The following is a 15,810-nucleotide window of genomic DNA, read 5'->3' on the forward strand; positions in this document are numbered from 1 at the left end:
CGGAGCCTTAATGGAAGGATTAGAACAGCATCTACTCTGTTTTATAACCAGCCGTTTAGATTTCTTTTCTTAACGGACACTCAAATTCTCCTTTAACGAAGAGGTGTGAATATGGCTGCTGATGTTTTGAAAATATTAAATGAAAACAAGATATTATATAAATTTCTTTCATGAAATTTAAAATTGTGAAAAAATAAAAAATACCATTTCATGCCATATAAGTTTATTCAAGTCGTAAAACATAAATAATACATCTGACTATATATATATATATATATATATATATATATATATATATATATATATATATATATATATATATATATATATATATATATATATATATATATATATATATATATATATATATATATATATATATATATTATTATAAAAAGTCATTATTAGTCATTATTATAAAAAGAATTCCGATTTCAAGTAACAACAGGCTGACCCAAAACTCCTCTAATAAAAATGTATTCAAATCCTCTCAAAGAATATTTGAAGATGCCCTTAAAAAAAGTGGTTTTGAAAATTTTGAACTAAAGTTTGACCCTAAAAAAAAAGAATTCAAAAAAGTGAAATAGAACTAGAAATGTAATTTGGTTCAACCCTCCATATAGCAAAAACGTTTTCACTAACATTAGAAAAGTGTTTTTAAATTGGTTGATAAGCATTTCCCGCCCTCTAATAAATTGCATAAATTTTTTAATTCAAATATAATTAAAGTTAGCTACATTGTACAAAAAATATGGAAAGAATTATAAAAGTCACAATAACGCTTTGTTAAACAAAGTTCGTTAAATTTATTCAAGCTTATGAAAAAAAAATTTTAAGTTGAGAAATGTTTTTAGTTAAAGCTACCCTGAACAGTTATTCATAAATCTGTGTATTCAAACATTATTTTATTTATATGTCATACTTATGTAGTTTGGTACTTCGGTCTGGTTTGTGCGTAATAAGTAAGTCAATTGTTCTTCTTGACTTTTCTTCTCTATTACTTTTCTCAGTATAAAAAGTTACCATTTGCGTAAGAAAGTTCATACTTAGACATTGTTGGAACAACATATCACTTTGATGCTCATTGTGCACGTGGACAAGTGTTGCTGATACTGAATTTGAATTTGTCGTAAGTTATCAAGGATGAGCACTCTAGTTTTGAAATGCTTTGCTTTGCAGTGTTGATTGTTTTTATTATTTTTTCAAGCATTACTTTGTCGTTGGCCTGTTTATCCATATATATATATATATATATATACATACTTATATATATATATATATATATATATATATATACATATACATATAACTATTTTATAAACATCAATAAATATAAATATATATATGCATATATATATATATATATATATATATATATATATATATATATGTATATATATATATATGTATATATATGTATATATATATATATATATATATATATATATATATATATATATATATATATATATATATTAGTAGAAAATCACTTAACAAAATTTTTTTTTTTTTTTTTTAAGTGATTTTCTACTAATATATAATTGCTCTGTTCTCTTAAGAACATTGAGCACTCTATTGTGTAGAATACTTCTTAAAGTTGTTAATATATACACTACCGTGCAAAAGTCTCCGCTCATGTGTAATATTTGCAATGAACAGTAAATGCAATACATTTTAGGATGATTTTAAATATATAAAAAGAATAAAATGTTAACATAAAAAGTTGATGAGGCCAAATCATAATTTTGCATACTTTTTCCTTTTCTTTTTGTTTCAAATAATTTTGTTTACCTTTGTTTTGTTGAGTTCTGCTGCTAAAAACATGGAAGAAGTTTTTCTATATTAATAACCTTTTTCACGTAAAATACATATAAAGTTCTTCAGTATTCTTTATTAAATTTAAAACTGCACAAAAGTTTTGATCAAAATATTTTTTGTAAGCTAAGGTTTGACAGTAGCATGATACTTTCCGGTATGGTAAGGATGTTTTCAGTAATTTTAATTGGTTGCTTTTAATAGACTTATGTTTATATTTATACTTGAAAATGGCATTAGTGTGCGCATTTAATGTCTTGAATTTAATAAAGAATTTGAGAAATGGTGAAAGTAAAGAAAGAATATTGTGAAGAACTTCGTGGCAAAATATGTATTTTACGTGAAGAAGGTTATTCATATAGAAAAATTGCTTCCAGGTTAAAAATATCCGAATCAGGTGTGAGATATGCTCTACAACGATTGCATGATATTGGTTCCAACAGTGACAGATCACGTTCTGGAAGACAAAGAGTTACATCACGGCAAGAAGATACGTTTATTGTTGTGTCCAGCAAAAGAAATAGAAAAATTCCAGCCACAATTTTAACAGCAGAACTCAACAAAACAAGGGTAAAGCCAGTATCAACTGATACTGTAAAAAGAAGACTAAGATCAGTCAACTTAATTGGACGCGTTGCTGCACGTAAACCTTTGTTGAGGGCAGTAAATAAGAAGAAAAGATTGGAATGGGCAAAAATGCATAAAAATTGGGGATTAGAAGATTGGAAGAAAGTTCTATGGACAGACGAGAGTAGGTTCGAACTTTTTGGTACCCGACGTCGCGTGCATGTTAGGCGTTTACCTAATGAAAGAGTGCTTCCTCAATGTATACAAAGTACTGTAAAACATGGAGGTGGTAATATTATGCTTTGGGGATGTTTTGGCAATGGGTTAACTGGAGATTTAGTTAAAATCACATCTACCATGGATAAACACATGTACCATAATATTTTGGTTAAGCACGCGATTCCATCTGGTATTCGTATAATTGGGAAAGGATTCATCATGCAGCAGGACAACGATCCAAAACATGCATCTGGATTATGCAAAAATTATTTGAAACTAAAAGAAAGGGGAAAAGTTTGCAAAATTATGACTTGGCCTCCTCAATCACCAGATCTATCATCCATCGAAAAGTTGTGGGATGAACTGGATCGGAAGATCAGAGAAGCAGGTGAAACATCTTTTATTAATCAGCAAATGCTATGGGAACGTTTGCAAAAAGCTTGGAATGAGATAACAGCGGAAACCATGAATAAATTATTAGCCCGAATGCCAAGATTATGTGCTGCTGTTATACGCTCCAAGGGGTCTCATATTGATGAAAATAAAATTTAACATTTACAACTTTGTATATTAACATTTTATTGATTTTATATATTTAAAATCATCCTAAAATGTATTGTATTTACTGTCTAATTCATTGTTTAATAAACAATTAAAAATAAACGCAATTTTCTTGCAAACTTTTGTTACTTTATTGAAATATTACAAATGAGCGGAGACTTTTGCACGGTAGTGTATATATATATATATATACATATATATATATATATATATATATATATATATATATATATATCTATACATATATATATATATATATATATATCTTTATATATATATATATATATATATATATATATATATATATATATGTTTATAAAATAATTATATATATATATATATTTTTATACGTATATATATACATATATATATATATATATATATATATATCTTTTATTATAATATATACCTTTTATTATAATACACATCTTTTATTATAGATATATATTTTAGAAGTTCTTTAAATGTTTTTTGTTCTTTGAAAAATAGATATCAGTTTATGAGGCATCGTTTTCGATGTATAAAAAAATGCGAAATATCAATCTAATAGTAGTATATTAGTATATCTTAAAACTGTTTATAAATATAACTTGGATCTAATGAGATGTTTTTATTGGGGTCTAGTCTTCTGCTATATTTTATATTGTGTAATTGGTTTCACATAATAGTATATTTTCTATTCTTTGTCTTGTTCAGACTAATTCAGAACAATGATCTATTTTGCATAGATTTATTAACAGATTCAGAAACAGAAGAGGCAGTTGCTTTAAGTCAATTTTTTGAACGCAATACAACAAAACAGTTTCCTATATTAAAGATTTTAGATTGTGAGTAGTTTTATCTAAACAAATAAAGGTATTTTTAATAACTGGTTTCTATTTAGTCCTAAGAAAATTGTTATAGATACAACGTAGATTAGAAATTAAATTTATTAGGATATAAGAATACATATAATATAAAAATGTCAATGTTGTTTTTCTAAAATCTGTAGTATATTATTTGTTCTGTATGTAGATCTAGGTTTAGTATAGTGTGAATAGTTATCAAAATCTCTTTGATAGCGAAACTACACGAGGAAGGATCAACTATTGCTCTTGAGCGCAGCACTATGAAAAACAAAAGGAATTTATTAGTAATAACAGGTTAATGCAAATTAGCATATTATTTTTTAAGTTGCTGACTTCGTAAAGATGGATAAAATTTGCAACAATGACCATAATTTAAATTTCAATTCAATATGTTAAACTCTTAAACTTTTACAGTCGTGACTATTTTATTTAGATTTCCAGTCTGTCTCTTGCACCGGCGCTTGATTCTACATAAGATGTTATTGCTAACATAAAAAATTTTCAAAAATATTGATGCAACTACTAAGAGTAAACTTCAAAAATTCCTATTTTTTGAGATGTGCATAGTTTTTTATAGAGTCGCAACATCTAATTCTCAAAGAGCTGGCTGAAGTAAAAACAGTTTTAAAGGAGGTTGTAACATTAAGGTTTCGTGCAACCGGGGTAAAACTGATGGATGTTGGAAGCTGTGGACCATGTAACTGCACTTGATAATAAGTTAAGTAACAAAAAAGAATACAATAAATTGGTATGATTTGTATTAGAGGTGGATCCAGACCTTCAAGTAAGGAGGCGCAATTTTGGATTTTTTCAGCAGCCCTATAAATCAATCACTTTTTAGATAATTTTTGTTTGAATATCATAATTGTTTTGGTGTTATAAGCAAATTTTTTAATTTTTTCAGTACTTCTGCAAAATGAAATTTAATTATAAAGGACATGCTATTTTCACAGTTGATTTCACTCTTCAAAAAGCAACGGGTTGAGACAAATGACGCTTTTGTTGACGTCTAGTGTTGAGGTTTCATAAACCATTGGTACACTGGAAAATATACCTAAACAACATGATGGCCATAAAATCGATATTATTATCAATTAAAGACAGTGATTTTATTACGTCTTTAGCCTGTGCCGAACATGTGTTTTCTCTAACAAATGAGCTCAGCTCAGTAAAAAAAGATTTACATAAAGTAATATAATGCAATAAAAATCTGTTAATTGTTTTAAAACAACAAAGAGAAAACTTTAAAAAAAGTAATATAAGTAAGTAACTATAATAAAACTGCTACAAAATGTCCAAGAAAATTTTTAGAGTAGCAGAAAAAACAGCAATTTAAAAAAATTGTAGTTTTACTGTTAATATACCAGGTCTATAAGCATGAAGTGAGCGTCGAGTTACAAATGTATCGATAGAGAACATTTGTCGTAAACGGACCTTAATTTTTTTAATTTTGTTGCTATGACATCTGTCAAACATGTTTAGAAAACATCAAGTCATTGTATAAACAACATCATATTTTTTAATCGTGTTAAAAATGTCGAATTTTGTACAAGAAAAGTGCTGCAGAACCGCATCGAATGCTTGTCGAAGCTTATGGCGATCATGCTCTATTGGAAGCAACATGCAAAAGATGGTTTCAACGGTTCAGAGATAATGATTTTGATGTGCGAAATAAAGAACGTGGAAAACCACCAAAAAAGTTTGAAGACACAGAATTGCAAGCAATACTGGATGAAGATGACATTTTAAGTCAAAAACAAATGGCAGAAATGTTAAATGTTTCACAACCAGCAATTTCTGACCGTTTAAAAGCTATGGGAAAGGTCCAAAAGTGCGGGAAATGGGTGCCACATGAGTTTAATGACAGGCAGATGGAAAAGCGAAAAACCACTTGTGAAATGTTGCTGTTACGATACGAAAGGAAGTCAGTATTGCATCGAATTGTGACTGGTGATGAAAATGGATTTATTTTAAGAATCCCAAACGCAAAAGATTATAGGTAAATCCAGGAGAAGCATCAACATTGACTGCAGAGCCTGATCGGTTCGGAAAAAAGACAATGCTCTGTGTTTGGTGGACCAGAACGGAGTGGTGTATTATGAACTTCTAAAACCTGGCAAAACTGTTGATAGGCAACGCTACCAACAACAAATGATCAGTTTGAACTATGCATTAATTGAAAAACGACTAGAATGGGCCAGAAGACACGAAAACGTAATTTTGTTTCATGATAATGCTCCGAGTCATACAGCAAAAGCGGTCAAGGAAACGATAATATCACTTGGCTGGGAAGAATTACCTCACCCGCCGTATTCACCAGACTTGGCTCCTTCCAACTTCCATTTTCTTTCATTGATAGGACACGCATTGAATGAGCAACACTTCAATTCCTACGAAGAAGTCGAAAAACTGGTCTCCGAATGGTTTGCCTCAAAAAACGATCAGTTTTATTGGCGTGGTATCCACAAATTGCCAGAAAGGTGGTCAAAATGTTTAGAAAGCAATGGCAAATACTTTGAAGAAACTATTTTTTTACTTTTCCATTAGAAAATAGTGTTTTATTTTGAAAAAAAAACACTCATTTCATACTTATAGATCTGGTATACCTGCAAAAGTAACGGAAGAATATTTAGGGCAATCAATTTTTTTCTCGATGTGCTAATGTTGGGCATAAAAATTTGCAATATTTTTAAATCTATTATTTGGTGTAAAAAAGTATTTTTATACCGAATCATAAAGGTATTGTTAAAATTGTGACATTCTTGGGTCTAGTCTCTAAAACTTACCTGTACCTGAATTTATATCGAATCTTAAACTATGGCAGCGCAAATGTATAAGAATAAAAGATGAGGGAGGAAACATTGTGTTTCCTCCCTCATCAATTTGTGTTACCAGGTGCAATATCCAATCATTCACAAGTTGTTTCAAATTATTAAGTCATGCCCTGTTAATGCTGCCAGTGCTAAACGTAGCTTCTCATCACTGCAAAAAATTAAAAACTGGCTAAGGACACAAATGACAGAAAACAAACAAGTCTGATTGACCTTACTTTATGTGTACTAAAAAATTCCAGTAAATGTTAAAAATGTAATTGACTGTTTTGTCGGCAATTTGTGAATTAGAACTTGTAATTAAAGTTGTTAAAACAATCAATAAATTTTAAATACGTGTTTAGTTAGGCTTTAAATACGTGTTTAGTTAGGCTTTAAATACAGTAGCGTGCATACATACAAGTAACCGGACAACAGCATAATTTGAAATAACTTTTGAATGAAAGGTCCAATTTCTTTCAAATTTTCACTGAAATGTCAAAAAATTTATTACAAATTTAAAAACAAATAAATTTTTACTAAATCTAAGCAATTTAATCTTAAAAGTTCATTTAATTAAGATATTTGTGTGCAAAATTTTTTGGACAAAAAAAAACTTGAAAAAGATTTTTTTTTTTATTCATTTTTTAAATTGAAAATGCTTGATTTTAAAGTATTGCTTTACTACTTTGTCGGGAAGCCTTTAGCATTAATTACTGCTCAACAGTGACAAGGCCTTGAGTCCACAAGCTTCATAATCACAATAATTTTGATTTTTCCCTTTTTTTCATAGTATTCAATAAGTCACGTTTACTTGTTAGTTTTCGACCTGAAATTTGTCGATCAATGAGCTTACAAAGACATTCAATAGAATTAAGGTCAGGACTTTGCTAAAGCTATTCGATTAATCGAATTTCATTGGTTTTGAAAAAGCTTTTCACAAGGGTTGAAGCGTGCTTTGGGTCATTGTCCTTCTAAAACATCCTTCCTCGAGGCATTTTGTCTTAAGCATATGGTAGCATAACAATCTTAACTATATATTTGTACTTATTTTTGTCCATTATGCCATCAATCAAATGGATAGGACCAATACAATCTCTATTCAAGTTAGCCCAGTTCATAACGTTTCGACTTCTGTGCTTTACTGTTGGTAGCTGGTACTTAGGATCGTTTTTATGGCCTTTTGGTCGACGGACATATCTAATATCATCAGATCCAAATAGCATAAACTTAAATTTAGTAAAAATTCATTTGTTTTTGATTTGTAATCAATTTTTGACATTTTAGTGAAAATTTGAAAGAAATTGGACTTTTCATTTAAAAGTTATCTTAAGTTATGCTCTTGTCCGGTAACTTTTGTACGCTACTGTAGGTGTTTAATTAGGTTTTAAATGCGTGTTTAGTTAGACTTTAAACACGTGTTTACTTAAATAACTAAACTCTCTAATCTTTTTCAAACATTTGTTTCATAAATTTAAATTACTTTAAGATACAGTAATATTTTGGTTAATATTGCACGCTTGTTTTGTAAAGGGATGCATTCACCAAGTATTAATTACAAAAAAAAAGTTTTTTTAAATCATGTTAGGGCAACCAAAAACCCCTCCTCTTTCGAATCCGCCCTTGTCATGGACGGACCCAAACCATCTAGTAAGGAGGGAAGTAATTTTTAATTTTTTTGTTTTGGTGGATCCAAATTGTTAAGTAAGGGCCTGGGGGTTTGGGGAAAGACAATTTTAAATGACAAAACTTCGCATTTGCAAGTTTTATTTAAATTTTATTTCATTTTTAAAAACCCTATTTAAATTAATTTTTTCTTTTTCAAACAATATGCTGAGTTAAATTAACTTATCCAAATGTTTTATGCTCACTATCAAAAATCCCAACTTATATACTTCCTTTATTTAATATCAACTCTTAAATCAATCAAGAAAAGTTTAAAATAGTTAAATTTTTTGAATAAGGTTTGAGATACTTATCATTTGAGCTTTTAACTTAGGACAATTATTATTGGAGCTGATAATCGTCTATTTATTTTTAAACGACGCTTGGGATATTTAACATTGGAGCTGATAAGCGTGGATTTATTTATTGTCTGAGTTTTTTATGCAAAACTCAAAAATTTTGCAATCTGTCAATCAAACTTTCGGTCAAGGGGGTATAAATTTTTTATCAAATCTAAATTTTATCTAAAACTAATAATACAACTGACGATAAACCTTGTTTAAAATCACAAATAAAAATCTCAAAGTGGATTACTCTATTGTCAGTATCAGTGTACAAGGTAATTAAAACAGAATGCATTTTAATTTATTTTTGTGTAAATGTCAACTTTTTACAAAGTTTTGTAAACTTTCGCCTTTTAAAACCCACATCTGCCAATCGGATTCAACTTTAGCTCCACATTTTTCATAAAATTTTTTAGCATTTTTATTCCAATCCAAAACATTCCAATGTATTCTAACACAGTTTTCTTGTATAGCTTGCTTTGCAACTTCTTTTAACAGCATAGTACCAATACCATTACCTCTAAACTCAGGTTTTACATATATATCATCTATTCTAAGAATACGACCATTCCACGAAGAGTAACTTCGAAAAAATAGTACAAAACCTACAAGCATTTTTTCTTCTTCGTTTTCCTTTTTATTTGCTTCTGCAACAAAAATTTGAAACCATTTTTCCCCACTTCCGAAACCGTCCCGAATTAAAATGTTGCTCGTATTAGTAATTTCAGATGAACCAAAGTTTTGAAATATGGCTAATTCTTTGATCATGTCAATTACTCCATTGCAATCAGTAACAACCGCATGTCGAATTTGTATTGATTTCATATTCCAAAATATATATTTACATTAATTTATTTTTCAAACCCAACAATCGTAGTTATTCATTTAAAAAACTTTTTAAAAGTTTTTGTTTATTTAATGAAAACTAAATTATGTTTGTTTACCGAAAAAAGTTTTTTATTTTATTTGTTTTATTTTTTATTTGTTTATTTTAGGTAATTTAAGGAATGTTTTTCTAAAAATGGATTTATTAAAAAAACATTAGGACTCCTATTCTTTAGGTTTTGTTGTAGAAAGAAATTACTGTCTGACTTATAATCATTAAACTTATATAAACATTATAAACATTTAAAACATACGGTCTACACGAATTCTTATAAAATTTCGGTAAAAGCGTTACTAATTTTTATAAAACTCCTATTGACAATGAAAAAAAAATATGCAGGAAATAAAAAAATATTTAGAAAAAAATGCCTAAATTATTAAAAAAATTAGTGAAATGATAAAACTATTTAATTGAGACATGCTAAAATTATTTAAAAAATTATGAAATACTGCAATTATTAAAAAATCAGTTGTTGGAACAGATAAAAAAGTTGACAAAAAATTTGATGAAAAGTTCTTATTGTTGTTAACTTAATATTGCACATGCAGTGCAACGTCTATCCGCTTTCTCTATGCTATCTTTCTCTTTCTAGGCTAACTTAATTGTTTATAAATTTTACTTTTATATACTTTTATCTTCCTAAAATTCAATTATTAGTAGTCCGTCGAAAAGAGTATTATGTTTTTTCGTAAATTGAACTTGTCGTCGCGGTCCTTGGTATGTGGTCTCTATATGAAAATTAGCCGGAGGAGGATAAAATAGCAGTTTGAAAAGTCTTGCTTTCTTTAAATAAATGACCTTTATAAACTAAAATAAAAAATAGCATAACGCTCTGTCAGCCCTATGTAAAAAATTTTAAAAAGGGCTGATTATACCTTACGAACAGTATGGTGGCAAGAGGGCCAAATGCCTATTTCCCTCCCCCCCCCCCTCCGCCTCCTCAAAAAAAACAAAAATCTGTCATAAAAGAAGCCAAAATATTAAAAAACCTTTTAATGCTTGGTCAATTACTAAAAAAGTTCTTAAATTTTGAAAATGACTACTGGCCCAGCGAGCTGCCGAGCCTGTCTAGCCTTCCTATTTACGAACTACGCATAAAGGTTAATTTACTCAAATGTAATTTGGGTAAAGTTGCTGTTTTTAGAATTCTAAATTTTCAGTTATAAGCCTTTAAAAATTGCGCCATTGAAGCAAACATAGATCAAACACTATATTATTTTATTAGAAAAACACACATCAAAGTTTATTGCAGTGTTTCGTAAATTTGACCTCTAGGTTGGTGGCATTTCTTTAAAGTAATGTTTTAACTTTCATAATCAACCTTTTGCACACTTCATTTGTGTAATCAACAATCGATGTCTTATGGACAATCATTCCAACTATCACAGATTATTTCCTAACACTTAAGACATTTACCAGTTAATGCTAATTTTAACTTCGTTATATAGTAAACATTTTACAAGAGAATCATGGCTTGGCCCAATGATCTACAAAAAAATCGCACGCCTATCTTATTGATTCTTTTTTTTCTGTGTCAAAAACACTTCAAGCAATAAACAATAACACTTTCTGTGTCAATAACACTTCAAGCTCTTGAATTTTAATTTCAAAATAGGCCCAAGTGTATAAAAATAAGTTAAGGGTCTTGGTAAGACTTGTAACCTTTGTGTCTTGATAAGACGTGTATCCTTTATATAATAAATCCAGCTTAAGTTTTAAAATAACTTTTTGTAAAATGTTGCAAATAGAGAAAAAGTTGCCTTTCTCAAATATTTTTAAAGATATAACATAAAATGAAAATATGCTTGAAATGCAAAGGCTACAATAATGTTGTTTGTCTATGCTCTTTCCATTACTAAATGTAAGCACCACAAATTTTCTGAAAGTTTATATAAGACCGAATCAAGCATATTTCATGAGCGAGTGTTGAGGATGTCTTTTGTAATGCGGATCTGCAAATCGAAGGCTCACCAACCATTTTGAGTCACCTTCTACAATCATTTCTGTACAACTTATTGGATACCTTTTATTTTTAGCCACCATCTTACTAATGAATTTTTCACGTTTCAATGGGGTAAAGTAAACATCACTTTTACTATTACCTTTTGAACTTTCACTACTAGAGTAATTTGTAAAACTGAAAAAAATAAGCTTTTTAGGAACATACTGTTTAAAAATTTTCTCGTTTTGAACATGATCTCCAGAGTTAAAGAGATTTTATTTTCTATTAATTTAATATACCTAAAATTTTCATTTAGTTAATTTTTTTTAATTTATTCTTATTTATAAATAAATCCTAGAAGTTTAAGGGGTAAGACATCAGATTTTGAGGGTTTTGTGATACAAAAAGAAAATGTAATTTGTTTTTATTAACAGTAGAAAAAACGAATTTTAAATTGTTACCAGAAAATAAAATATTAGTATAATCTGCAAAAAGAATAACATTTAGGATTTTGGATGATAAATGGATATCATTTCTAAATATGAGAAATAGTAGAGGACCAAGTCTTGAGCCTTGGAGGATTCCAAATATTCTAAAAATTTCTAACTGTACACTAATTAAGTCATGCGTAACACATTGAAGCCATTTAAATTTGAATTCAAATTTCTTTATTTTGAAATTTATAACAAAGGATTTCATGATCAACATTGTCGAATTCTTTTAATAAATCTACATAAACTCTCAGTGTATAGTTGCTGTCATCAAATCCTTTTAAAACACTGCTGGTTAAATCAATTAATGCATACTCAGTGCAATAATTATTTCCAAGTCTAAATTGTTTATTATATAAATTATTACTTTTTTTTAAGGTAATTGTATATTCTATAGTACACTACAAGCTCAAGAAGCTTTGAAAAACAGGAAAATGTTGAGATCTTGAGTCTTGTTTAAATTTCTATTAAATCAATGCCGATTTTATAAATAGGAATTATTTTTACAAACTTTAATTGATCAGGAAAGATCCATTCTTTAACGAAAAATAAAATATAATGAAAAGCGATGATTCTATAATATCATAGATTGCTTTCACAACATTCACATAACAGCTATTTTTGAATGTAGTTTTTTTATGTTTAGTATTTTGAATAATAAGTAAAATAAATTATCTCATCTACTCATAATAAATTTTTTCTTATTTGTAATTTGTATTGATTTAATAATAAACTTAAATTTTGAAAAGCAGCAACAACAACGAGATTTATTTCCGTATCTCACTTTTACAATAGTATTAAAATAGATTAAAGCACATAGAACATACATTAACAATAAACATGTAGAAATCATAATTTTCAGGCTATAAAATAAAAAAGGAAAAAATTACAAACAAAAAAGTACTGATGATAACTGTAGTAATATCCAAAAGAAAATCAGGAGAAAGTATTATGTCTCAACACCAAAAAAACTGAACTAATATTTTTTTCATCTTCTAGAAAAAAACACATCTTAACAACAATTCTAAAATTCAAATCAAAATTGTAATAAACGGTTTTATCCTAAAAATGTTAGCAAGTATCTTAGCATTTTGATTGACTTCAATTTCTCGTGGAATTATCATATTGATGAGCTACGCAAGAAACTCGAGCTAACGGCGTACTTTAAATACTTCGTCATTATGTCAATAAATTCATTCTAAAGAATATTTCTAAAGAATATTACTGAGCATTATTTTTATTGCATCTTAGTTACTGTTGTCAAATTTGAGGTCAAAATGGCAACTATCACATCAAAAAATTGATGTCCTCTCAGCGTCAATTCATAAGAATCATAAACTTCCAACCTTTTAAGTCAGAAACATCAGAACCTTTCAGAAAACTAAAAAATCCAACCTTTTGAGGGGGCTCACCCCTTTTGAAATTTTTGATTTTTCATGTTTCAAGTGTAAAAATTAACGAGGAATCTGATTCTGAATTAAAATTTTCAAAAAAAACACATAAGTATGTTTATTTCTTGATTATTTGATCATAGTCAAAAATAACCTTCTTAGCAACGTCCATAGCAACAATTTTATTTTCTCTTTTCCACTTATCTACAACACCTTTTTCTTAAAAGTTAATCTTATTTGATTAATCTGAGTCTGTGAAGTATTAACTTTTCAAAAAGAAAAGAAAATTTAAAGGAAATCAATACACAAGCAAAAAACAATTCGTGTCCATGCAATCTGAACTATTAAATTATATTCCAAGTACTTCAGCATCATTAACAAATACAAGATCGTTTACTAAGCTGTCAAGCCGTGCTGTTTCTCAGCCTTTAAATGATGGTATTACTGGAAATAGAATTTTGGATATGTTTAATTTATCAAACTTAATTTCAGTTCTTGGTTGTCCTCAATGTAAATAAAGTTCATGTTTAAAGTTAAGTTAAAGTTTAAAACATTGATAAGCAAGTAAAATGACTGTAAAATATTTTTTCCAATGGAGCATTCATTTTGGACATCAAAAAAACTGCCATTTATGTCACGAGGGTTTGATATAAACTACAGAATAGTATACTCAATGCGTAGAAGTGGTCAAGGCTTTGCTGGTATTAATCGCTTTAATGCACTTATGAATTTTCCACCACGATTTACATCAAATAACTATAACAAGATTGTTTTTAAGTTAAAAAAAAGTGATAACTTTATTGCCACTCAAACTATGGATGATGCAGCTCAAGAACTAAAAGAGTTATCCAAAAATCAACCACAGAATAATTTTTATGATATACCTGTGTCATTTGATGGCACCTGACAAAGACGAGGATTTTCATCGCTAAATGGAACAGTAAGTTGCATTTCAACTTACTGTTTCATTTTAACTTTAACATTGGAGCTTAAGCTGTTATTAATTTGTATGAAAGACTAAATATTGTTCCAGGATTTTGTTCCAATCTTGGGTGTGATAAAATCAATACCAAAAGGATTAAAAATTCAATAAAACATAATAAAGTTAAAAATGTTCTCCGTCGTCGTCAAATTAGAGGACAAAAAAAAACAAAAAGGATGATAAAAAAAAGCAAAATGAAGCAAAAACCTATAAAACAGGATTATTTTGAAGTTAATTTTAAAGATGTTGTTTTTAATTTTATTTAGTTTTTTTATTCTGGATATGCTGTTTTCTTATTTTTAGTTATATATCGTTTTTTTGATAAAAAATCTTTTTCATGTGATATAGTCTTTTTATATAAAATTATAGATAATGTAGATGTTGTATAAATTTCCATTATCAAAACACCTTTTCAATTGATTTTATTATGCTTAGAATTGAAAAGCTTTAAAATATAATATCTTACTATAACTCTTTTTACAAAATGTTTTACGTTTGGCTTATTTTCTCAGATTGCATTTTTTCCGAATTTAATAGAATTTGAAAATGTGGTAACTTTGGTTCTATTATAGCTTTTGAGCTGATATTTTCACACAACACACATAATAGATTGTTTCATGCAACAAACCAAAAGTTTGATTTAAATATTTTATATTGTCTGTGATTAACTTGTCTAAAGTTCAATTTTATGCTGAAAATATAGAAAAATATTGCTAATTTTTTAAGAACTCAAAAAGTCATTCTTCCCGAAATAATATTTCACTTTTTTTTGGTTTATTGCATGCATCTAATGTGAATAAATATTGTTAGAAAGTTTCATTGAAAAATAGTGTTAACCCAAGGGAATTAGCTTTCCAAATTTCAAGAATTTATGACTTTCGCCATTTTGAATTTGTAACCATGGCAACAGCTGACATTTTTTAAACATGAAAACATATTTTTTTAAACACTATTATAATATCCTTTCCAATGAGTACCCTAAAAATCTTATGAGCTTGGAAGTTGTCGAAATATTTTTGAGGGGGGTGAGCCCCTTTAAGCGCTTGAAAATATGCTATTCTTTTTTTTGTTTTTGATTCTCTTAATAAAAATTTACCCTCTTCTATAACAGACTTTTTTATAGAAAGTAAAAAAATACATCATTATTATAATAATATGTATTATATTATTTAATATTATAATTATTATTATCATTATTATTATTATATATATATATATATATATATATATATATATATATATATATATATATATATAAATTAATTATTTTTACTTACTACAATCAATAG

The 15,810-nt window shown here is 28.0% G+C and overlaps 1 protein-coding gene across 1 annotated transcript; it reads right to left on the reverse strand.

Moving 5' to 3' along the window:
- Positions 1 to 9,065: 9,065 nt before the first annotated feature.
- On the reverse strand, positions 9,066 to 9,734 carry LOC100215311 (thialysine N-epsilon-acetyltransferase). The gene has a single exon (XM_065817354.1). The coding sequence runs from the start codon at positions 9,652 to 9,654 to the stop codon at positions 9,148 to 9,150; it is 507 nt and encodes a 168-aa protein (XP_065673426.1). The 5' UTR covers positions 9,655 to 9,734; the 3' UTR covers positions 9,066 to 9,147.
- Positions 9,735 to 15,810: the final 6,076 nt, after the last annotated feature.

This window comes from Hydra vulgaris, chromosome 14 (genome assembly GCF_038396675.1).
Source record: "Hydra vulgaris chromosome 14, alternate assembly HydraT2T_AEP".
Classification (NCBI taxonomy): domain Eukaryota; kingdom Metazoa; phylum Cnidaria; class Hydrozoa; order Anthoathecata; family Hydridae; genus Hydra; species Hydra vulgaris.